At 30.5% G+C, this 25,084-nt stretch overlaps 6 protein-coding genes across 11 annotated transcripts; 3 read left to right on the plus strand and 3 right to left on the minus strand.

Annotated features, from left to right (window-relative positions):
• Nucleotides 1-19: 19 nt before the first annotated feature.
• Nucleotides 20-5,217, minus strand: LOC128894001 (eukaryotic translation initiation factor 2A). Its single transcript, XM_054155373.1, has 12 exons — nt 5,071-5,217; nt 4,414-4,677; nt 4,133-4,232; nt 3,717-3,892; nt 2,872-2,960; nt 2,654-2,798; nt 2,363-2,533; nt 2,080-2,254; nt 1,852-2,015; nt 1,648-1,749; nt 1,360-1,559; nt 20-1,275 (listed from the first exon to the last, which is right to left on the minus strand). The coding sequence occupies exons 1-12, from the start codon at nt 5,096-5,098 to the stop codon at nt 1,150-1,152; spliced, it is 1,740 nt and encodes a 579-aa protein (XP_054011348.1). The 5' UTR covers nt 5,099-5,217; the 3' UTR covers nt 20-1,149.
• A 562-nt stretch (nt 5,218-5,779) lies between these two features.
• Nucleotides 5,780-8,103, plus strand: LOC128894005 (growth hormone-regulated TBC protein 1). The gene is made up of 7 exons (XM_054155385.1): nt 5,780-5,989; nt 6,414-6,615; nt 6,678-6,908; nt 7,013-7,173; nt 7,245-7,353; nt 7,555-7,740; nt 7,826-8,103. Exons 1-7 carry the CDS (start codon nt 5,871-5,873, stop codon nt 7,931-7,933), a joined length of 1,116 nt encoding a protein of 371 aa, XP_054011360.1. The 5' UTR covers nt 5,780-5,870; the 3' UTR covers nt 7,934-8,103.
• Nucleotides 8,104-8,266: 163 nt separating this feature from the next.
• On the minus strand, nt 8,267-9,317 carry LOC128894011 (mitochondrial import inner membrane translocase subunit TIM14). The gene is made up of 3 exons (XM_054155390.1): nt 9,167-9,317; nt 8,745-8,879; nt 8,267-8,675 (listed from the first exon to the last, which is right to left on the minus strand). The coding sequence occupies exons 1-3, from the start codon at nt 9,167-9,169 to the stop codon at nt 8,463-8,465; spliced, it is 351 nt and encodes a 116-aa protein (XP_054011365.1). The 5' UTR covers nt 9,170-9,317; the 3' UTR covers nt 8,267-8,462.
• Nucleotides 9,318-9,489: 172 nt separating this feature from the next.
• On the plus strand, nt 9,490-12,881 carry LOC128894003 (histone acetyltransferase type B catalytic subunit). 4 transcript variants are annotated; one of them, XM_054155380.1, is made up of 7 exons: nt 9,490-9,682; nt 11,034-11,186; nt 11,262-11,524; nt 11,602-11,758; nt 11,835-12,049; nt 12,211-12,362; nt 12,442-12,881. In XM_054155380.1, the coding sequence occupies exons 2-7, from the start codon at nt 11,038-11,040 to the stop codon at nt 12,733-12,735; spliced, it is 1,230 nt and encodes a 409-aa protein (XP_054011355.1). In that variant the 5' UTR covers nt 9,490-9,682; nt 11,034-11,037; the 3' UTR covers nt 12,736-12,881. The 4 variants fall into 4 exon arrangements, with proteins under 4 accessions (XP_054011355.1, XP_054011353.1, XP_054011352.1 ...); XM_054155378.1 differs by lacking the exon at nt 9,490-9,682 and adding an exon at nt 10,395-10,540; XM_054155377.1 differs by lacking the exon at nt 9,490-9,682 and adding an exon at nt 10,617-10,890.
• A 229-nt stretch (nt 12,882-13,110) lies between these two features.
• On the plus strand, nt 13,111-14,916 carry LOC128894007 (S-methyl-5'-thioadenosine phosphorylase). The gene is made up of 6 exons (XM_054155387.1): nt 13,111-13,268; nt 13,539-13,699; nt 13,892-14,112; nt 14,171-14,373; nt 14,451-14,660; nt 14,739-14,916. The coding sequence occupies exons 1-6, from the start codon at nt 13,248-13,250 to the stop codon at nt 14,769-14,771; spliced, it is 849 nt and encodes a 282-aa protein (XP_054011362.1). The 5' UTR covers nt 13,111-13,247; the 3' UTR covers nt 14,772-14,916.
• Nucleotides 14,917-15,261: 345 nt separating this feature from the next.
• LOC128894004 (V-type proton ATPase subunit C) lies at nt 15,262-25,064 on the minus strand. Of its 3 annotated transcripts, XM_054155384.1 has the most exons (9): nt 24,903-25,064; nt 23,712-24,033; nt 21,391-21,969; nt 17,738-17,924; nt 17,516-17,614; nt 17,223-17,431; nt 17,019-17,163; nt 16,793-16,937; nt 15,262-16,713 (listed from the first exon to the last, which is right to left on the minus strand). In XM_054155384.1, the coding sequence occupies exons 2-9, from the start codon at nt 23,995-23,997 to the stop codon at nt 16,618-16,620; spliced, it is 1,746 nt and encodes a 581-aa protein (XP_054011359.1). In that variant the 5' UTR covers nt 23,998-24,033; nt 24,903-25,064; the 3' UTR covers nt 15,262-16,617. The 3 variants fall into 3 exon arrangements, with proteins under 3 accessions (XP_054011359.1, XP_054011356.1, XP_054011358.1); XM_054155381.1 differs by lacking the exon at nt 21,391-21,969; XM_054155383.1 differs by lacking the exons at nt 21,391-21,969; nt 24,903-25,064 and adding an exon at nt 24,220-24,815.
• Nucleotides 25,065-25,084: the final 20 nt, after the last annotated feature.

Below are 25,084 nucleotides of genomic sequence, written 5' to 3' on the forward strand. Positions count from 1 at the left end.
AAGTAATACAGTACATCGATAACAATTTCTTTTTAGTAATTTATTTCCATAAAATTTAATGAAACTGTACACAACATTGGCGAATGTAGTTTCTCTTAAACAAATAGTATCATTTAAATTTTGTAATTAAAGTGTCAAAACTAATAAGAATAAGGTAAAGAATATATTTCTCTCTTGATTTGTATTGTACAATTCACATAGTACAATTTCATTCGCTCTAATCAACTTAAAAAATTCTTCTGAGAGTAGTACATGTAAAATAAAAACAGTTGTTCTTATTACACATTACATGTTCGTAGAACAAATTGAAAAACAGAAAAGGGTAACTTTGAACTTTTATTTTAATAATGGTACATAAAAAATGAACTAATTCAAAAATCTAAATTTCCTTTATTATTATTCAAGGGTTTCTCTAATTCAATGGGACAATGGTTGGTATGTACTTTGTTTTGGAAGTTCTTTTTAATTATTAATTAAACCGGACTAAGTAAATCTACTTCATTTGACCAGTCTTATAATCCTTCATAGCAAGAAAAACATAAAATATCAATTCATAACACAATGCAAGACACGATAAACAAAAAACACTGTATATAAGAACGAAACATATTATCAAAATGATTGGTAAGATACTCGTGACTTTAGTAACAATTAAATTACAGAATAATGTCTATATCTCGCTATCATTAAATGTTCATGGAGATTATATGAAGATAAGAAAATAGTACACAATTTACAAACATGAGAATTTAAGTGATAGCATCTGCCTCCAGGAACTCATTTTTGTGTGTATTAAATTTTACGATCACTCCATTTTTCTTTCTCATTCAAAAGAAAAAATCGATATTCCTTAATTATTAAAGAGGTGCGATGGACCATTTTAATCCTTTTATCATCGCTCGCAAACGAAATGTATGATTGTATCTTAAATTCTAACAACCTTAGTAATGTGAAAACCTGGTTAATCCACTTCCAAAATTTAGTTTGTTCCTACTATCTCTCAGTAGAATTAAAATTTTAATTACAGCCAAACGTAATTTCCGTACGTACGGTACTGTAAATGCTGGGCCGAGATCATTTTTCATTCTCAGGAGAAACATTCAGACTTTTTTTTTCTTAACCGTATACATCAGCAATTTAAAATGTTCATCATAAAGTAAGCTCTTCGACTTCCTTTAGTAAGTCAGCTTCTTTTTTAATCTTGTCCAGTTGATTGATTTCTAATGATTTCCCTGCTCTTAACTGCTCCTTCAATTTTGAAATCTGCTCTAATTTCTGAAAAGAAAAAGAAAAAAAATATACACATATATAAAGGGTTCTAGAGTTTATCTACAATCTCAGTATATTTAAAATTCTTACAGCTTTAATTCTTTTAATTTTCTTACTCCTCTCCAAATCATCGCATTCAGTAACATTTGCAGCAGTCAAGTTTTGACTTCTTGTGGTTGTAGGAACTTGTCCATTTGTGTTTGAGGTACTATGAGTCTGGGAAGATGCAGAAGCTTCCGATTCCTTCTTAACTTTCTTAGTTTTTTTCTTTGTTTTCGCTGTACCTTTAGCTATAATTAATATAACGCAATGTACGCGTATAACATGTTATATATCATGTACTAATGTGTTTACACATTTTTTGAAAATGTTGCCTACCGTCTGTTGTTTTCTTAATTCCTAATTCGTCATCATCGCATAATTTAAAGGATATAGATTCCCTCCCTCTCACAAAAGGTGGCCGATATGCTTGTTTTGATGCTGCAAGTAAGACAAAGAAAATGATATATCATACGATAATTGTATATTTTTTTATTAATCAATGTAGCGATTTTATTACTTTATTATATATCTTGGAATTACCTTGTGGTTGGCTAGAAGCGATACCTTCGACAGCTTTGTAACTGATCGCTTTCTCTGGAAATGTATTTGGTGGGAAAGGTTGCCAAAGTACTTCCCAAAGTTCTTCTTGTTCATTCCATGGTCGTTCGTATAATAATGTTCCAGTGTAATGCCAGATTTTGAATCTTCACAATAAATTTGTTATTACAAATAGGTATTAACTTTTATTTAACTAATAATGTTACTTACCCATTACTCATTCGAAGTCTGGGTGCTGTAGTTGCGGTCATAAAATGTTTTCCGTCCGGAGACCACTGAAGAAGCGTAGTATCGGGTGCTTCAGTTTTAGCAATTAATTTTCTCTTGCCAACATCCCACAGTTCGATACCGCCGGAAAGGTTACCGAACCCAGTCAATATCAAAAGTAGAAAAGTGGTTAAGGAAATTAATTACGTATAATATATAATATTTAAAGAACATTTCAATTCAATAAATAAATTGTAAATAATATCTTAAAGCAGTTAAAGGATATTATTCCCTTGAGGATTATAGTAAATGCTGTTTCGATGCAGTGCTCCAAACTCGAATACCGATTCACACTTAAGATTAAATAATGTGGCTTTGGCTGGCATGAAACCATATAGAACACAAAATTCAGTATTTTTCGGTGACCACTCCACTGCATGTATAGGACCTTCCTTGTCTAATATAGAAAAATGGAATTCGAAATTTCTCTATGTTTTAATTATTACTTACTTACTTACTTACGAAGAATAAAGTGAGCTGATTTATAAATACCTAAAATCAATAAATTATTACTCACTAAGCATAACCAAAGCAGTTTCTCCTTTTGTACTAAGATAGTGCAAAGTCTGTTTTCCATAATATGAAGCTTTGTCGACCTCTGTACTCGTCATTAATAAAGCATTTGTTCCGAGATTATTCCAGTAAATATTTACTTTATCTGCCTGAAGAGAAATTGTTTGATTTTAAAATACATATGTATACATGTGTATATATTGTATAAGAACAATCCAATACCTGGAAGAAACTCTTATTTGCCAACGCCTGTGTAGATTCGAATTTCGGATATTGGAATAGTCTGCCAAATGATGGTTGACCAGATTTTCCTATTGTGTAACAACGTGAATTACAAAAAATATTCGATACTTATAGTTACAATACTATTATAGTATATATAATTACACAATTTTAATATTTGGTATTTAATGTGGAGAGTACTTATTTTACAATGTTTTATATAATAATATAGCAATCATATTATTCGTCATATTAGGTTCATTAATGATTTGAATATAATTTTATTTATAATTACCTGTTAAATATTCTTTTGATTCCTATGATTCTATTAATGTACTTATATATGAAATTGTGCATGCAATAATCAGGAAATTTTTTCCCATTACTATTGATCCTGATTATATATTCACATTTGTTTATTTTGCAAAATACTGTTATGTATTAATACTCTGTCGTATTTCTTTACAATATGAAAGTGTTCTATAGATATAATTATCTTATAATCTTCAATCCACCTGTGCATTACATGCTTGCCACGCATATTTGCTTCATAATGAGAGAAACTGAAATAAAAAAGTACTTCATAAAATATGCCAATTTTTATCTCAGCTACATTTGAACTATACTAGTATCAAATTCTTTATAAATTACATATTTCAATGAACAATGGCACAGGAAGCACTCGTATACAATAGATTACTATTTAACCATATATTTCATGGTAAATTCAACATTTAATAAAAACTATTTTTTTATTAAATAGCTCTCTAACGAAAATGATATACTCTCCACATGTAAGTACCTTAACACATTATTTAAGATTAAATGACACAAATAGTAATTACCAGGCATGTAACAGAGAATATAATATGAAGTATTATTGGGTGATATACTAAAGTTAGCAACTTTGGCTACATTTATTTTGTGAGTAGCTTTTGAAAAATCGACATCCTCATATAGAATGACATCTGCACCAACTAACATCCCACAGAGTTTTTCATTACTTGACCATTGGGGCTGCCTGAATAGACAAGACATAAATATAGCTACATACTAAACAAAATTCATAAAATACTTGTATAAGTATATCTTGTAAAATTTATCTTACACAAATGGAAAATTGACTAATGATTAATTATTAATCGTGCAAAAGATCAGAAAAGAAATGATCTTGCAATAAGATATTTACCAAGTTTATTGCACAATTAAAAATGACTTTCAATTTGTAACTAATGTAATAACTGGTCAAATAATACTTTACCAATCTATTTGTTTCTTCTGTATGAAACTTTTCACTAGTTCTCCACTTTCAGATTTCCATATGTGAAGATTTGGTGACCCTTGAGGATTGGCTTGTGTCGCTGTAACATGCAATACAATGATACTGTAAGTAATGTTATTACAATTAAAAACTATGTTCTGACAAGTGGTTATTCATTACATTCTACTAAAACTGCATGTAGCTCTTAATAAATTTATTTATTTTCTTATAATAGTATTATAAGAAATAAGAATTTAAAGGATATAAAATGAAATGATTACCAATGAATGGTTCCCATGTCATAAAATATGTGCCTTGAGTGGAAAAGTGAATTGCAGAAATTTTTGGCCTTTTTATTTCTGCAGCTACTTTCCATGTATCACAATGTAAAACCTTGGCAGACATCCCATTGATCCATGCAAAAAATCTTCCCTCTGGGCTAAAAGCCATCGCTTTGCATGTCTTGCTATCATCCTTAGGAAATGATTTAACTGCTTCGTACGATGGTGGCCCTTGTCCTAAGCTGACTCCAATTGTACCTCTTACTATAAAAATTAAGTTTATACTTTATTAGTTTTCCTTAATCTTCTTAAAAATGTTTAAAAACAAATTTCAAGTATAGTAAAATTTATTTAGAAAGTTCCCCAACATTTCGAAAAAAATATAGAGTAGACGTTTTAATTTAAAAAAACCATGCTCATTCGTATTTATGATATTGCAATGTAATAAATTCGTTCTTTTATAAATATATATTAGTTATACGGTGCCACATGACATATTTTTGATGTAGTCGATAGCGGTGTATCATGAACCTTGGAACCGTATTATAAATAGCTACACATTTTATAGATTCGTATATTATTCATAAATAAAACACTGGTCAAAATTCGATTTCGAATCATGCAAAATACTTATAAAAACAATATGAAAATACTTACCAGCGACACAAGGCACAGGCAACGCCATTTTACCTCCGTTACCATGTGGTACCGTAATATCGAGTATCGACCACTCTTGCCAGATTGAGGAATTTGTCCCTTGAAAAGGATTTCTTGCACATGCGTCACCAGCATCATATGCAAGTAACACGTGCGCTCAGTACCGTACGCAGATGTGTTCATATAATTTTTTGAATATCTAAATATAATAATATACTTTGACTTCAACGTAACGATCAATAGGTGATAAATGTATCATTTATACATATTTATTGTTACATTAAAAATTATACGGAGCTGATAAAAATGTCTGTCAGATTACTACGTCTGCGCAAATTCTAGTAACTCTGATACTTGCTGATATCGATTAGTTTTCTCGATTATACACTATTGCCAATAAAAAAATCGATATTTTGGCTGTTTAAAAATCGACATCTTTTTTATATTAGTCTTCAAATTACATTACATTTATTATATAGCTTTCTAATTTATTGATTCACAATTGTCTATCATTTAAATACAGTTCAAATCATGTACATGGATAGAATTTTATCCATAAAACAGAAGTTTAAATGTTTAATAGATAAAATGTGATTATACATTTTTGTAATCAAAGATCTAACAATGCTTGTTGTAAAACATTGATTTTACTACAGTATTTGATCCTAGTCTGCTGATTCCATCTAATACACAATTACATATGTATAAATTGTTGATTTAGTGGATGAAATTGAATCCAAAAAAAGATAAGAGACACATAATCGCTACTATGATACATCAGCAGTATTAGATAAAATATTATGACGGTGATAATGAAAAATAATATTAACTTCGAAAAAGCTATGCTGAACACCCTATATACAGCGGAGATTATATGTCAGCATCGTCTCGCGTGGGGTATGGCAAGTTCATGTTTCAGGTGAGCATAAAAGATTTCGCGTTATTTTCTGATAACACTACGATCTTTCCCTTGTTTTACAAATATATATTAAAGCTATAAACAATATAGTTAATATGCATAAATTATACAATTAAATATCTTCCCGCTTTTGTTTCAATTTCAATTAGGTTATGTGTCTATAAGTATCAGTTTTAATAATATATTAGAAATGAAGTATGTAAATAATGATCGAATAGGGTGATTTTTTTGGTTGTGTTTAAAAAAAAAAAATTATTTTGTACTTACTATTAGAAAACAAAACCTCTATTACTTTTGTGTAAAATTTACTTATATTAATCTGTTTTTTTATATTTAAATTCTTACTTATTTTCGAAATTTAAAAAATATCGTATAGAGATGCTAATATAATTAGTAATTTTATGCCATTTAACTTGATTGTTAGCAATGTGGACGAGTATGGATTTGAAAGACCACATGATTTTGACTATGAAACTTATGAAGATTTTATCTCAGAGTACCTCAAAGTACTTGCTAAAAGAGCAAAGAAATGGGCTGATATTATCGGCGAAGGAAAGTCATTACAACGCAGTATTACAATAAAGAGATATGTTCGTAAAGGTATACCAGGAGAACATAGAGGATTGGTAAGCATAAAATTTAAAAATTTCTATTGATAAACTTTGTGTTAATAATTTTACTTTCAAAGGTTTGGCTTACTGTCAGTGGAGGAGAAGAGATGAAAAATGCATCCCCAGATCTTTACCAAAAATTATTACAATCCCCACATAATAAAGAAGTTGCAGATATCATTAAAACTGATCTACCAAGAACTTTTCCTGACAATATCTTTTTCAATAATACGGAAAACCAGCAGCATCAGTTGTATAATATTCTATTAGCCTTTGCTCATCAAAATAAAACAGTAGGATATTGTCAAGTAAGTATTTCAAAATCTATTATAGAATGTGTGTGATATATCTAAAACATAAATGTTATAAAATACACAACTACATTTTACAAAGATATTTGAATTTCCTTTAGGGCTTAAATTATATAGCAGGTCTATTATTGCTTGTTACAAAAAACGAAGAAACAGCTTTTTGGTTGTTAAAAGTTCTAATAGAAACAATTTTACCTGATTATTATACACCCACCATGGATGGCTTGCTTACAGATATTGACGTGCTTGCAGAATTAGTCAAGTAAATGTCTCAAATCTTTATTGTTATTTTTAAAACGATTAATAAATATATTATTTTTATGACTATTTTAGGATAAAGATGCCAGATATTTATGAACATGTTACAAACATAGGCCTACCTTGGGCTGTTATTACAACAAAATGGTTTGTTTGTTTATTTGCAGAGGTTTTACCAATTGAGGTATAGTTAATCATATATACTATTTGAATTAAAACTCGTATAAATTTAATGTTTTAATCTTTTTAAACATTGTTATACATATAGTGTGTACAGAGTTGAAAAATTCATTTGTTAGTTTAACATTTTGTATTAATAATCGAATTCCATTTTGGATTGCCATAAACTATAGAAGTACTGAATAAAATATTTCCAACTTGGCAGACTACGCTGCGTATATGGGACTGTCTGTTTTATGAAGGCAGTAAAATAATATTTCGTGTTGCATTGACTCTGATAAAAAGGAACAAATCCAACTTGCTTGCATGTCAGAATTTCACGACATTAGCTGAATGCTTTAAAGAAATAACAAAGGACAGTATTGTGTTAAAATGTCACGATTTTATGCAGGTAAATATAATTTACTTTTTGAAGTATAATACTTCGTTTTTGAAAAAATTAAAAATATCGTTACAAGATACGTCCTTTTTATTAGAGTATATTTAAAGTACCCGGATCACTGCCTGGAAGTACAGTGTTAAAATTACGAAAAAAGATTTCACGACAACGCATAGAACAAAAAGAAAGTAAACTAGGACGATAGTACTAAGAAGGAGTTCGCTCATTGTCCACCGAAATATTCTAGTCAATATATTGTTTTTTTGTAATTCTTACAAAAAAAGCATGCTGTGTAAGATTGTATCATAATATTATGTCTACAATGATTCTGTAAATATAAAGTTAGCATGGAAAGATAAGACAATATACCAATGATATTCGTATTATTGATTTATGCCGTTCTTTATACATCTATTATTTGTAAAAATGAACAAATATTCTAAATACTAGTTTTATCATGTATTCCATAAGATTGTAATATATTGGTTATATTAAATTCGTATAGGTATCTTTATTACTATTGTTTTTAGCTCAAATATACAGTATTGCAATTAAAATAACCAGTAGTTTATTTATTTACAGATAATTTTATTATAAGTTAAATAAAATATAAGATCTACTTATTATGTTATTAGATATGTACATTAAATTTTTTTTGCTAGAATTAAATTAATAAATGTAGATGTGATACAAATTATTATGTCTAGTCCTTCATTTAACTACGTGTATTTGGGTTATTTTTCAAGTAAATCCTTTGCTTCGTTAATTTTTGCTGCAATGTATGGAGATCCTCCTCGATCTGGATGATTTACAACCATTACTTTTTTAAAGTGTTCTTTTACTTTTGCTTTGCTTGCAGTTGGAGATACACCCAATATTAAACTAGCTTCACGTCGAGACATTTTAGCTTCAAATCCACCTTTGTAATACTTGTTATTTGCCAATGTCTATAACCATATACCTCGTTATATATACTGCTATGTCTGCCTTCGAATTTTATATTTAACCTAACTTACTTGTGAATCTAATTTTGGCATATTTTTAAATGCCTCTGACATCTTTTGAGAAATAGTTGGCATTCTTCTAAGTATATAACGTCCAGTAAAACCCACTGCAGCTAGGCCTATGCCTGCTGCGACAAGCGTACTAGCCTACAAGAAATAAAATCTAAAGCTAGTATACATACCCAAGAATTGTCTCGATTTACGTTTATTGTAACACATAACATAAGAATAAAGCTATCCAATAAATAAGTAATTGGATATTTCCAATACATGTGCTAGTATATTCACGAATCTTTGGTATTTTATGTTTAATTGCGGATCATGAAACATTTTAAACTCAATGAAAAATGGATAAACGTGAACAATATATTATTATAAATGTTTATGTAGTATCGGTTATAGATCTTAAAAATAAATTTTCGATTTATTCTTACCATTTCAACAAAATTGTCAAAACAACGCAGAAGTTGAACACAGATAATTTAACTTCAGATCTTCAGATAAAATAAGTTAGGTTTGTGTTAGATTATCAAATAACTATTGCAAAACAATTTAATTTTGCATTAATATATAAGTATGCTGACTCGATTTATAGACAAAAAATGTATGTATCGCCATCCAGCGGTCATTAATCCGAACTAATTTTTCGAAGGTATGTACATTTCATTTTCCTTATAATTAACTTGAAACAAAATTAAATATAAAGTGTATGAAGTAATAAAATGATTAGCGCATATGTGATTGTACCAATGTATTATTTTTTTAATATACTAGTGGCGTCATCGATGGTAAAACGGCTAAGTTTCACGTGAAAATAGTTCCCACTGTTACTACTAGATGACACCACTAGCTACATCGTAAATTTATTACGTTTTCTTCCTGTTCAGTTTTTAATTGTTGATCCAGATCGAAGGTTGCCAGCCGGGGCTGCGTTAAGACATCCAGAAATTGTAAAAATCAAATTACATGTTGAAACTTCGAATCAAAAACTTGCAATCGTTCTCCATACAAGAATGGCAGTGTTACCGCCGTTGTACATGTATAGCAATGTTTGTTCTTGGTATATGATTGCGCAAGCATAAGATTCACCAACGACTACATGAAATGGTCCACCGAATCTTTTATCTAAACCATCTTTAATTGAACGAGCTGCAAGTTCATGATTATCTGTAAATTTTTCCGTTGCAGTAACACACATTTCCATAGCTTCCTGTTTCATGTCCTCTTTCATGTCACTGTACTGTAGAAATTTTACTTGTAAATCGAATTGTATTAAAACACATAATTTTTAACCAGATCTCGTGTACATACCTTACATAAAGGATATGTGTGAAATATCAATGTTTCTTTCGGTTTTTTTACTTCCCCTGCTGACATATTTTCTCCTGTTTTATGTTTATATTCATACGAATTAATTAATGTATCGAAACGTGAAACGTATTTTGAAATCTGTATTTGCTATTTGAGTAGCAATCAATTATCAAACAGTTTCAATTGTTCGATATATGTAGTTGATAGGCAAACAAAAAACTAATCAACATTGATCAAAACAAAACATTGACCTTTTGCAAATTTGAAAGCATCGTACTGCGTATTGAAAGGGTTACTTTTCGAAAGCAACCAATGGCTTTCGAGTATTCAGATACAGGTTTCAGTCAATTAGATCCTTAAACTTCAAAAGGATTCTAACTATAGCTTGAATAACCGCTTATTTTTGGCGCGAAGTTGTTTTATAGTCATATTTTTAAAGAAAAAAGGACGTAAAGTGATATTTATTTTAACGTATAATACACAGATACAAAAATAAGGTAAAATAATGTAATATTATCATGTGTAATGCACAAAAACTTCAATATATGTACATACATATTTGTAAGACATCAAAAGGCAAGACTGACAGCAATATGAAAAGAAATGTGAATTTAAAAGACCAAATAAAAAAATATATTTATTGTTGCCCAGATAATTTGTATTCAATTCAATTTGTGATTCTAAATATATCGTACTTAACGTATTATTAAATTGTATTGAACACGTATAACCTATGAAATTTGGTTCACGGTTTCCATTGATCAAGGTCAAATTTGTGTAATTTCAAGAATAATATAAAATGATTTGAAGTATTTTCTTGATGATATAAATGTGATCATTAAATGTTGTAAGCTGTAATTTTATTGTATAAAAATGTGATAGTAATTGGTAATATTAATATAGAAAATATTAAATATATTTAGCAATAAATGAACTACTATTATATTTACAGTTATAGACGAATGTATGTTATAAATTTTATTGTTACAGTAAGATGGAAGATCCAGCTATGGCACGCTTAAAAACTTTAGTTGTAAGCAGCAATGACGCTTTGGAATTTAAAATGGTCCGTACTGTAGAAGATCTAGAAAATGATGAAATTATATTTAAACCAGAAATGTCTCATCAAGTATTCGGAGACAGGTTTGTTATTGAAGTACATATTATTACTTGTATAAATAAGGGAGTATTTCTGTACATATGTATATTATTTCTTAGCGAATCTATATTTGGTTACCGGGATCTCAGAGTGAAGCTATACTACTCAGCAGGTTGCTTAGAAACTTATTTAGGTATGACTTATTCAGAGAAAGTAAACAAAATGATTTATGATGGAGTGGAAGCAGATGAAGTATTGCCAAAAATTGCTGAGAAACTTGCCCCGCAAGTTCATGAAAGCTTAGATGCATTTATTAAATCCCTGAAGAAAGATGATGCATTTAGACCTCATGGGGAGTTATTACATTCGTTTTCCGTTAATGGTAATTTATTATTTTTATAATTAAAACTCAATAATAACAAGTTGTAATTAATTAATAAATATTTATAAATGATATAGATGAAGGCTGTACAAGAAAATTTGAAGTTTATAAAGCAGATATGACTTATAAAGGATTCAAAGAGTTCCACCAACGTCTACAAACATTTATTCTCTGGTATATAGATGCCGCTAATTTCATAGATATAGACGATGATCGATGGCATTACTTCAATATGTAAGTGCAATTATTATCGTTTGTTGTCTACTAATTATATGTGTACTCTTCAACGGTTCGCTTTCCATCTACATAGGTTCGAAAAATATCATACAGCAGATGGTTCTGTTCGTTATGCAACTATTGGTTATGCGACTGTGTATCAGTATTATGCGTATCCACATCATACTAGACCTCGTATAGCTCAAGTTTTAATTTTACCGCCATTTCAAAATATGGGTCTTGGTGCTCATTTATTAAATGCTATTTATCGCGAATATATTGGAAGAAATCAAGTCAAAGATATAACAGGTAAATTAACGTGTATTAGCTCGTCTTTCTAATAATCACGTTATCATGCCTAATCAGTGTTTAGCTTTTGAGAAAAGCGAACCAAAACCGAGGCCTGATCGATCAATTTGGTTTCAGTAAATCTAGTACATTTTGGTAAGGCAATATCATCATTTTTGTAGTTGAGGACCCATCTGTGACTTTCCAACGACTAAGAGATTATGTGGATGCAACGAACTGCAACACGTTATCTAGTTTCTCACGCGAGTGTCTACTCCAAGGTTTTAATAAAGCAATGGCTGCAGAAGCGAGAGAAAAATTCAAGATCAACAAGGTATCGATAATATTCTTTTCTTCTATATTAATAAACATATAAAAATATTTATACAACAGGAAATACCTCTTATTTTTAGAAACAAGCTCGTAGAGTGTATGAAATTTTGCGATTACGCGCAACAGACTTAACGAACGAACAAGAATATCGTGAATACAGATTAGATGTAAAAAGGAGACTGAATATTCCATATAGACGTGAACAAAACGATTTAAGAAAACTGGAATGTGCATTGCAAAATATCGATAAACGATCTAATATTACATTACCCACATTAGAGCAACGTATGCAAACACTCGAGAAAGAATATAGAAGTTTAGAAGAGGAATATAAAAAAGTTATTAAACGTCTGGAAGATGCGGAAGAACTTTGAAGTTGTACATTTTTTTCATTTTTTGTTACTATTAAGCAGTCTATGTATAAGTTGATTAATATTGTTTGAATGTGAATCATTAGCCGAACCATTTAATTTAATGGCTTAATAAACTTCTTTTTGATTAAATGAATTAAATAATTATATTTGACAAAGGAATTATTGATTTAAGTTACACATCCTCCTTATAATGCTACTATGCCACGCCAAAGCTTAACTAATTCTACTATAATAAAACGTAAATTAAAAGTTATTCTAATTATTTGTTTGACAAAACAGAGATTGCACGTATTTTATAATTGATATAAAATCCTATATCAATTATAAAAAATAATATACTCACAATATTTAATAATGGAATGCTAGATGGCGCTTGTTTAACTTGATTCTACCAAGTGATATAGTGTGATATAGTCAGATACAGTATTAAATTTTCTACTGATAACACGTATCTACCAAAACCAGGAAGTATTAAATTGCCAATAATTAAATAACATTGAATTGCTTTTGAAATGACTAAGTACAAAGTCAAGGTAAGATCATTTTCCTAATATAATTTAAAAACATCACATTTGTTTAATTTATTTTAACGATGTGCTATATAATTAACTAAATTACTTTTGAATTACTCTTATGTACTTTACGAAATTTTACACGTAACATTTTATTGCATAAAAACAAATACGATAGTGTTTTTACGTAAAAAAATAATTGTAGTAGTACGTCGAACAGGTGGCTGACAATTCTGTTTTCGTTCAAAAAATTACTGTTTTCATATAAATTAATATAATTACGATTTACAGATCGGTATAATTGGCGGTTCTGGTTTGGATGATCCCCAAAATCAAATTCTCAATTCTCGCACAGTAACTACTCGAGAAGAGGCCAAAAATGACTTTGGATTACCTTCTAGTGATCTCTATCATGGAATTATTAATGGGGTAGATGTTGTATTATTGTCAAGGTAGTATTCTGTTCAGTATTAATATTATCTTAACAAAATTAATAGTAAAAATAATAATGCTAATAACAGGTGGTAAATTTATTAGTATACAAAAGTGAATTAATAACAAAATCTATAGTTCCTCATTTAATTATTCTCTTTATTTTAAAAGTAATATTGAAGAAAGAAATTTTCTATACTTAATAAACACAGACATGGACCAGGTCATAAGATAAGCCCCACTACAGTAAATTATCGTGCAAACATTGAGGCTTTACGACTAGCTGGATGTACTCACATACTTGCATCAGCAGCATGTGGCTCTTTACAAGAATCCATCTGTAGAGGGCAGTTAGTAGTTCCAGATAGTTTCATAGATAGAACAATAAAAAGACATGTGACATTTTATGATGGCAGTTCATCCAAATATTCAGGTAAATCATTTTATTATGAATTTTACAATAGTAGGTATTACACAATGTAATATTATAGGTGTATGCCATATGCCAATGGAACCAGCTTTTAATCCAGAGACATCAAATATATTATTCGAAGTTGGTAACGAATTAGGATATGAAATAAGAAATGGTGGAACTATAATGGTTATCGAAGGACCTCGTTTTTCTTCAAGAGCTGAAAGTAATGCATTTCGGCTATGGGGTGGAGATTTAATTGGTATGACTACATGTCCAGAGGTGTGTTTTTTTTTTCAATTATAAATTAGGAAAAAGTAGAATGTAGCATTTTATATTTAAATCAACTTTTCAACCAGGTATATTTGGCAAAAGAAGCAGGACTCTTATATGCAATCATAGCAATGGCAACAGATTATGATTGTTGGCGAGACTGTGAAGATAATGTTCATGCAGCCGATGTCGTAGCAGTGTTTAAGCAAAATGTCAATAAAGTAACGAATCTACTTGTAAAAGCAATCAAAACCATAGGCGAAAAGAATTGGGATAATGAAATCGATGATTTGAAGGTAACATATGAATACAATAACATATACATGGATACAAAAAAATTACTAATTTCAATGCGAATTTTTTTCTCGTTTCAGGATTTATGTCAAAGTAGTAATGTTTCTTCTTAAATTTTATTACTTTTATATTTCATTAGAACAATATCAACAAGATAACAATTTCATTTTAATACCAATAATTCTAATTTATACACTTTCTACTCAATGGTTTTGGGAACGTTATTGTTATTTTTAATAAATGAGATAATGACAAAAACTTGGCATTTATTACCTAATACTATTTATCAATACAGTTAATAAAAGCAAATTGGCTGTATGATCATTTTTGTTTAATTTATCTACAAGCTGTAACGATTGGTTCTTTGATCACATGTAAGATTTCATTTATTTTGAGTTTGGTTAGTATTGTCATCACTATAACTAAAGTACTGTTTTTACAATCGGACCTTTAGAGTAATGTGATAAAAATATAATATTGTAATTGATTTTATGGTATATAAAATAATACATTTAATGAATTATCAATATGATACGTACAACGTTTTAAATGTATAGAATATGTTCATCATATAACATATCGGAAAATCTATTTTTGTACAAATTTTAATTAACGACGATAAAATTTTGTTTCTTTATTAACAATTTATCGCCAATAATACAATAATTTACATTTTGGAGTACACTTGCGTTTTGAAGCACCAAAGATTATTAAAACAAAGGTTATAAACTGGGTAAATTATCTTTTCATAAGTTAAAATAATTTGATTAAATCAGGGATAATAATATTGTACCAGCAACCCGTTCTGTTTCTAAAACGTATGTACAGATTGAAAATGAATAGAATTAAACATCGATTCGATTTATGCCCATCAATCAAAAGTATCATTTTCACAGAAATGAATTTAAATGATACTTACAGTAATATTGCATAGTTTACTTTCTATACACAAAGCATTTATAATACAACCTGTTCAATCATTCAACATTTACTGCAGTGATCCTTCACTGTTACATATCGTTTTTGTGCGGCCTTCAAATTAACACGTAATACTTCAATTTTATTTTATTTGTATACTATTGAAAATAATGTTAATAATAATACTTCGAGATGTAACTAATGTTTTCCAATCTCATAACTCTTTCCCGGGTTCCGCTTGTTAATATGTACTAGTTCAATGTGCATCATTAAAACAGTAATTTGAAATGAGTTTTATGAAATAATCTTTTATAAGACAATTTTCAAACAATACTTATTTTACTAGTTGCCACATAACATATGTAATATGAAGGCTTTTTGAATGAAGACGGTTAAAGCATTAATTCGTTCAATGTTACGATTTTCTGTTCTCATAACAAGATGCGCTTTTCCTTTCATAACAATATTCACAATGTTCTTAATTTTATAGGTAATACATAAAATAATACAGTTATACATTGCAGAATTTCTATTCTGACACGATACTCATTTTTTTTCTTTTTGTAATACCATGTAAAATAGGTTGTGCTGTATCCAATTTTGAGGTTAATAAATTAATATAATGTGTAGTCGCTACAAGGAATATATGCTTTTTATAACTGTAATAATATTTGTTATTGAATTAAGCATAGTCTTAAAAAAAAAAAAAAAAGAAAAGAAGTTTCTGTAATATGTATATTCAAATATGTTTGTTGGAATTTATACAAATGATTGCACAATCTATTATGCATAGTTTATATTGAGCTAATATCATAGTTCATACATCTCTCCAGGCATATCAATGTACTATTTAAATACAATTTTTTGATAAATGTTTGGTCTTCTCTTGGAAGTGAACCAACAATGATTATGATTATATTGAAAATCAACAAAAGTACACTTTGTATGTACCGGGTATTAAGTACCTGGAGTTACAGAAGTATGTTATGTAAATGAAAATATATTTAAAACATAGAAGGAGAACAGGCTCACTTTTAATAATTAAACCTTACTGTCAACCATGTCTACGTTGATTTTATAATACACATATGGAAAATAGTCGTTTTGGCCGAAACCTAACCCTGGTATATCCACGCTCTGCTTAAACAAATCAATGTACATAGTAAAAACAAAGTAAGAACCTTCATAATGGTAATAATAATATATTATAACTTACGTCTTGATTTGCTTGAGCAGCTGCACCAGCTGTAGCAGAAGAATCTAAGTGAGCATAAAGCTGATTGAGAACATCGCGTAATCGCCTTGCACACTTTTTATGTGGATGCAGTAAAATTGCTTGAAAATTCACAGGTAAACCATACCTATTAAATTATTGATGTAATCAATATATGTATACATGTATATTTGAAGATTATATACCATCGTATATTAAAAGGTATTACCTTAGAACGGATTCTACAAATACGCGCAAAGCTTTAACATGAATCCATGCACAGAAACATTCGCTGAAATTAACCTTTAGCCAACGTACAAGAGGTCCAAATTGTTTCTTTTTATCAGTTACAAGTTTCGTAATCTCATTTTTCCCTATAATATATACCTTAGTTAATGTTATAATTATAAGCATATATTAAAACAGCTATTACCTGCTGCTAATTCTTCTTCATTGTATGTAAAGTCACGAACAATGAACTTCTTTTCACGGGCGTGTAATTTAAATTCTTCGGTAACTTTCTTGAACAAAGTGACGGTAAATAAACCATACTCAGCATCCTGAGTAATAAGTTGTGTACTACGCGGCACTATCATATTCGTTAATTTTTCATATCCACTGTGCCATTCCTGGAAGCTGGTTCTGAAGTTTTCATGTAATAAAATTCATTATTAGATGTTACCGATAACATTCGGGATACCGTATCGAAAAATTAAATAGATATACCTTGGTACAATGACAAGTAACGTCGTTAAGTATTCGCTATCCAAGATAAAATGTTCCTTCCTTACTAAATCTGCCAAGTTTCTTGTTAATAAACTTCCTCTGTACAATGATAATTATTTAAAGTTACTATTTAAATAGATTTCGAAAATATATTGACCAATAGCTATAACGACATAAACATATAAAACACTGAATTTGCACTGAATTTAGTTATGATCTTACGTTTGTTTCTTTTCAAGGTTTTGTAAACTGCCTTTTAAATTATTATATGTTGTGGATTTTGTTTTGAGGTCTGCATCAATCTGACCCACTTGTTTACTGATAATATCAGCAATATTTCTCAGCGATTGTTTGATAGGATATTTTGCCAGATCCCACTGGAATCGAGTTATATATGATGGAAGATCACCTAGTAAATTTAAAATGTTACAGTAATCATTTCGTGGAACAACATTTTTCATTTTCTATATAAATATTCAAACAGAGCTCACGAAATTTTAAAAGTATAGAATTCTATATAACATGCAATGTTTAAATTACATGTAATACTAAGTGCTTAAATGTATTTCCAAATGTAGTATTGAATATATATATATATAATTTAATGATTCAATAAAATTTAAAAGCTAAAAATGATAAAGCTCTGTTGAATTATACAGTATATTGTACAAACACGTGAACAAACTGTATGCATTTACAATATAATATGTACACAAAATAGTGAACATGGAGATATTTCTCAATTAAAACATTTTACAAAAAAATGTTCACAATTTTGCGTTTTTTAAACACATGTGTGTACATATATGTATGCATATGAATATGTATCTAATTAAACTAATCTTAGCTGGATTAAAATTAAAATCATTTTCAGATTAACTCTGTGATAAGGATAGTATTAACAACAATGAGATAACAGAGAAAGACTGTTTCTACTAAACTCATTTCTTTTGATTCTAGTACGCTCCTTACTAGTTATTAGCATTACAAGAATAAGCGAGACATTAACAAAATACAGCATGCAAACATTAACGTATAGAAGCATTTTATATTATCAATGTATCTTTTTATTATGAATTTTCATTCGAATCGATCATTCGAATAAAGTTCTTTCTTTGATAGACAATATTTTTAACTAGAGATTAGTCTGAATTAACTTTTGTTATTTATCCAAACACTTGTATAGAAAGGAATTACTCGTAAATCACGTTTGAATGAATTAAAAATATATAATGTTCCAGCTAGTCCCTTTAATCAACTTTATAATATAAACAGATATAAATATAACATTAAAAATTACCTCTAAGTAACACTTTTTTTAGGTCATCCTATTCGTTATTAATTTAAAAAATAAATTATATTTTTTAAAAATATTCATTCAAACAAAATTTATGATAACTCTGTTGTAACTAATATAAATTTTGGAGTACTGCATTATCATGATTGTTTATAAAATTATTGATTTGTAAGATTTTTAAGTAAACGCACGCACGCATGCACACTTGGTTCGTAAGAGTTTGAATGTGATGAGTACTATAAAGTACAGTGATCATTGATATTATTGTAGTTCTCTCAGAAGGAAAGCTCTGAAAGCTGTACAGGTCATGATACATACTATTGCTGTCGTTATGATTCCTATGGCTAAACGAGATCTCTTTTCTCTCGTAGAACTACACAGAGCTTTTCATCGGAATGTATTACAATAGATACTATGAACTTTTTGTATGTTCTATAAATTATTCCGTAGTATTAGTGTCGTTTGGTGTATATTCGTGACCTAAATGATGTTTTGCGCTATGAGACATCGTGACATTGACATACAATATGCAGCTAAGCCAAGATATCTAAGCATTTCATGCCAACTCTTTATGAAGTACTTTATTAAAGTTGATCAGTAGGATGTATTTTGTGAAATGGTAACTTGTAGTGTTGAAGGGTATTGAGCACCATACTGTCTTCAAAATCTATCTGAACATGCGAAACAGTATTGTATAAGTCCATGTACCGATCGATAAGTGTTTTTAAATTTTTGTTAATCGTGTCTCTTCTGTAATCTGTGCTAGCGTCCATAATACATATGTTGTACATGTATTACAGTTTGTGCGGTATTGTCCGTTTATCGAAAATTATAGAAAGTAATAGTTAAAAAGCAATGTGAAAGCTAGGTATGGGAAAAATGCTAAAGAATATATTGAAAGAAATAAAATCATATAAGATAGTGTTGCTTATTTCAAATGTAGCACACATCTCGTATGACTGTTCTCAAACCATACTTTAGATAATATTTGTGAATATAGCGAACATTTTGTATCCGCAAACATCCGTGATCTCTAGTAAATTATTTGAATTTTAATGTTATTTAAGTTAATTAATAAAAGTAACTTAAAGTAATGCTTGAATAAGTATATTCAAAGAACCAACTATGCCAACATACTCTAACTGTTAAAGAATTCAATAAATCGGAAGACAGAAACGAAGTAAGGTATAAAAAGACATAAAAAAGACGGAAGTGACAAGAATCTATTATGTGTTCATTCATTCTTCCACAGCATCTGGAACAATTGATTGAACGATATCCAAAAATATTAATCGAATATGGCCGTTTGCGCTACCAAGAGTGGACTTAAAAAAAAAGAAAATTGACAAATTTTTTAATGCATCTTACAATTTGTGTAAAAATACTTGTGAAATATTTAATCATAACTAGGACGCAGGAGTAAAAAAGAACTAGCTAAGAACTTAAAACATATTAGAGCATTTCCCGAAAAACAATTTTTCCGAACGTACGCACATTTGTTGCCAATTAAAATGTGCTAAAAACATGGGCAGATTTTGTTTGTAATCTTCCAATATTTTATTTCCTGCGTGCACGATAAATCAAATTTTGTTGTAACATCACCGAGGAAATCATTGCGATACAACGTAAAATATTTGATATACTAGGGTCTTTTATTTCAAATCGCAAGCTAAGTAAACTAAGCGAAGTATTTTTCCTTTTGGTACTGTCTCACTTCGTGTATGCTGTAAGCACTGGAGAGAGATTGTCATGACTTTTGTAAAGTGTCCTCTTTTTTCATTTCCATACGTAATCAATATATGTACAAATACACAATGTATACTTAAGTTATAGATATAAAACAAATTGTGTCTTTTGAGCAATGCAAATTCAATTACAAAAAATAGTGTGGATAATTTACTTACAGTGAGAGAACGAAAAACAATATACATAATAAGCAATGCTTTCCGATTCGACACAGCACATTAACATTTAAAAACGACTTTAATTAATCTATTATATCGGAGGCAAAATTCGGCAGAAAATACGCCAGCATTACAAACATTGCATATGTAGTGCAGCTGTGCAAAATTGACATAGAAGGAAATGCGCACTAGGATCATGAAGACGCTTTTGTTAACACTGGCTGATACTAAAAACTGAAACAAGCTGTAGCTCTTTTCCGAGTAAAGGTACAAACAATCGATACAGGATTCAACATATCGCGTATCAATTTTTACAATTTTCTCAGGAGTCACAGATGGCCTCAGTTTCCAGAATCAGCCTGTACAGTGATCGAAAAGAACGGAAACTAGAGTAATGTAAGTCTCAATTGATTTCTTTTCTTAGAACTTCTTCCCTAAGCAGAAGCTGCATGCGAATAATATCACTGTTTAGAAAATTCAGGTACCACGAAATGACAACCTCTCTCTTTTCTCTCTCTCCTATATTCTACCTCCAAAGGAGATAAGACAAGACAAGAATCGGTCGCTAAACGGGCGAATCACGAGGTGCACAAGGAAAATAGGTTTGAACAAGTCTCGCAGCTATGTTGGGAGAAAGGTTCGACGGGTTGACCTGGCGGTGGTAGGACGGGTACCTGGATTGGGCAAATTGCCGCTATGGTCTTGGTCTTGGTCGCTGTTTTGGTCCGCATCGTCTTCGTCGTCGTCGTCATTGCCGAGCGATTTGCGATTGGAGGTAGAACGATCCGCTTTTTCGGTAGTCCGATGACGCGTCGCCGACTGCCATCTGGTCTCTCCTTCGCTGCTACAGTTTGATGAAAGGGAGAGGCTCGGGCTCGTAGGGGTAGGACTGGGAATTGGCGTGGAAGAGGTAGAAGCAGCGCACCAGTGCGCGTGGTAGCATGAATATACCGATAAAGGATCGTTCGATGACCGGGCATCGCAGAGACCTTGAGGACTGTGTGATGATTTCTTTTCGAAATCGGAGGGATGATTATGATGTTTATGACTATGATGATGCTCGTGATGGTGATGGTGACGCTGGTGATGATGCTGACCTAAACAGGCGGCCGGTTCTGGATCGCATTTCTCCAATTCCCTCCACTGCTTGTGGTGTTCCTTTGAAGTCTTGTGTGATGGAGTGACGGGGGTGTTTGGCGGGGTGTCCGGACCCCCTTCGGGGCTCGAGCTCTCCCCATCCATTGACGTTTGACCTATCCATTACAGCCCAGTCCCAATCTTCGCGCGATTTTTCTTACGTCTCGTTCAACTATTATTGCGTCCTACGCAAATGCCTAACGACAATGCTGTCGAAACTCAATCAAAATAACTCAAAAAAAGAGAGAAAAAAAAACGGGAAAAAAGAGAGAGGAGTATTTAGCGTACAGAAACCTCAATGTCCTAATAAAAACTCAATTACGAATTATAACGATACAAATTTTGTATCGACTTGTGTCAGAGGTGCCCAGGATAAGCTTTTAGGAGGCACTAAGTCTTTATCAAAAAAATTATGCACCTCATGATTAGATTATCAAATTATCGACATATATTATTTATATTTTTCATGTATCGCATAGTAAACTTTTCGTTAAATACTCCAATGTGATCGAAATAATAAGAAAATATTGGAAAGAAAGTAATACGTAAGTGGAATGAACAAAAAAACTGAAAACTATATGAGCAAATGATATGCAATGATTTAAACTTGAATTGCAAACAATCAATAATGCCAAGTGAGATACAATAAACGAACGAACTAAAGAGAAAAAGAAAGAATCTTTGTAACAACTAATTGGAGCTTGGTGACCACAGTAACCCAAGCAACTCCTTGCGTCCTTTGTAAACTTTTAACATCAAGTGTGGTCTATGTAGTATATCAAAATTTGTCTCCCACCTTAGTATACAATACTTCATGTTTGTGTTTTAAAATTTGTTGTAGCTTTATACATCTTTGATGGTGCACATGTATGAGCATTTGTTAATAAAATAATAAATAAGGTAGGGAAAACAGGGTTAATGTGGTCCAAATTAAATAAAGCAAGCCAAGCAACACCACAAACATGAAAAATTATTCGTAGTAAGTAATAAATGATATGATCTCTAACCAAATAGTAATAATAAGCATTCTACAAATATATAAATTATACGATGTGTACCATAATTAGAGTACTGTCTGCAATTTTATTATAAAAAATGAAAAACATTCACTTTATAAATGTAAATAAAAGTAGATATAAAAAGATGTTTGCATGGATTAAATTAAATACAAATGTGCTTAACATGTTCATGGAGGGGGGTGCCTTTTTCATATGATATAATTAATTTTTCTCTTTATATTTTGGATATCACATATTATCTATAAGTTTGAGATTTATGGTACACATCATACTTATAGCGATTTTGCCTGTATATTATCCTCAATAAGAGAAAAAAAAAAAAATGTATGTCAATTCGGACATGTTTACTAAAAATATCATCGTCGTATTATACTTAGCGTACACAGACAAAATTTTGCTTTCATCTATTAATCTATTAATATAGGGTACTGAGGAAAATAAGGATCAAAGACTCTAAAGTCGTGCTATCGTTATCTTCAATGAACAAATTAAAAATCTTAATAAATCAACTGATACATGTTTAAGATTATTATTAAAGAAAAATTTTAAGTAGTGTGTATGTTTTGTGTTGTGTATAGTATTCACTGATGTTTTTGCCAACCGATATTATTTTATGTTAGAACATCATACACAAAAAATCGATCGATACCTGTCTGCAGGGATCCAAAAATAATAATTGCAACTAGTGCTCTATTAAATTACTATTTCGTAATATGAAAAAAAAGAGATAAATAATTTTGGACCCCTGAATGTTTGGCAACCTACCCTCTTCTATTGGAGGATAAATATAAATTAAAGAGCAAATTTCAAAGGTACAAGCACAACATAATTGTACTCACTATTGTTGGCCAAAAGATTTTCATGAAGCTTGTCCCTTTGGTCTTCTAAGACTTCCCCCAAATATGTTGCGACCTTGCGAGTTATTTGTTCAACATAAATATCAAGCTTTCCAAGATCGTCTGACAGACCAACCAGCTGATCCAAGGTTCCAACCTTCAGATCCGGAATGTGAAATTTGTAGTTGACTGATAAAGAATGTTGTATGGCAGTCAAACTGTTCATAGTTTCCCATGTCTGCTGACATGTTTTATCCCCTGGTGCAGATATTAACCAATACTCCGTCATTTTGAATAACGTTTCAAAATAAGTATCCTACTGTGTCTGAAACATTGTTTTACATTGTATAAATTATATTTGACATTGCATTGTATGAAACAAACTTACAGAGAAATAATATAATTGAATTTTTCAGTTTTTATAATGAATTGAATAAATAAAGGTTAATTTAATTTTAAAATTAAAAATTGATTTATAAAAAGAAAAAAAGGCATTTTCGTCAACAACCACCTGCTTCACCTTCGAGCGATAAGCTATCGATCTGACATATGTATAAGTGTCATATAAATGATTTCAGAGACATCGTTCATTGATTATAGTTGGCCAGCTGTATATGAAAAAATCAATAGTACAAAATTAAAAGTGTAAAGAATTTTTAAGAGAGCCATAGTCTTGTAAAAAGTTAGATAAAGGAAGGGGGTGTGGCACAACGTATTTCCTCGACTACAGTATTATGTAATTAGGCGCGCTTTCCACGTGACATATACTAAGCGCAAGAATGGCGCGCTGAACTTGCACAGTGATCAATATAGGGAAGTGACAAGTATGCACGAAATTATATACGAAAAAGTATGTCCTTGAATTGACGACTACGCGAGGACATCATCACAAAATCGGGCTTACTGCCGAAACGACTTAATGGCGCCCACTAATAAACCATTGGCAAAATCGATAATACAATAGTCCTTCAAAATGCGTCACATATCAAGTTCCAAACTATATGGAAGGCCAAGATCAATTAGTAAGACGTGCTATCGTTAAAAACGTTTGAAAAAATTGTATCAGGAGATTCTGACAGACACTCTCGACACCCTTTAATCATAAAACATTGATTATTACTGCTTTACTACTTGACAACAAAATCCTTTCCGTATCGGTACGTTTTGTATAATAAACGAATCGTTTTCACTTACCAAATATCGTGTCACGCGTCTTTGTTTGCAGAACAGGGCAGATGCTTGAATTTCTCAAGAAATTCAAAACATTCGCTGTTCTAATCACTCCTCGTCGAAACCATCAGAAACCATTGTGACCTCACGTGATGACAATTGTGTGCTGCTGCCTTACGACCCGCCCGGCAACTAAAATATAAACT

The sequence above is a fragment of the Hylaeus anthracinus genome, unplaced genomic scaffold (genome assembly GCF_026225885.1).
Source record: "Hylaeus anthracinus isolate JK02 unplaced genomic scaffold, UHH_iyHylAnth1.0_haploid 3, whole genome shotgun sequence".
In the NCBI taxonomy this organism is placed as follows: Eukaryota; Metazoa; Arthropoda; class Insecta; order Hymenoptera; family Colletidae; genus Hylaeus; species Hylaeus anthracinus.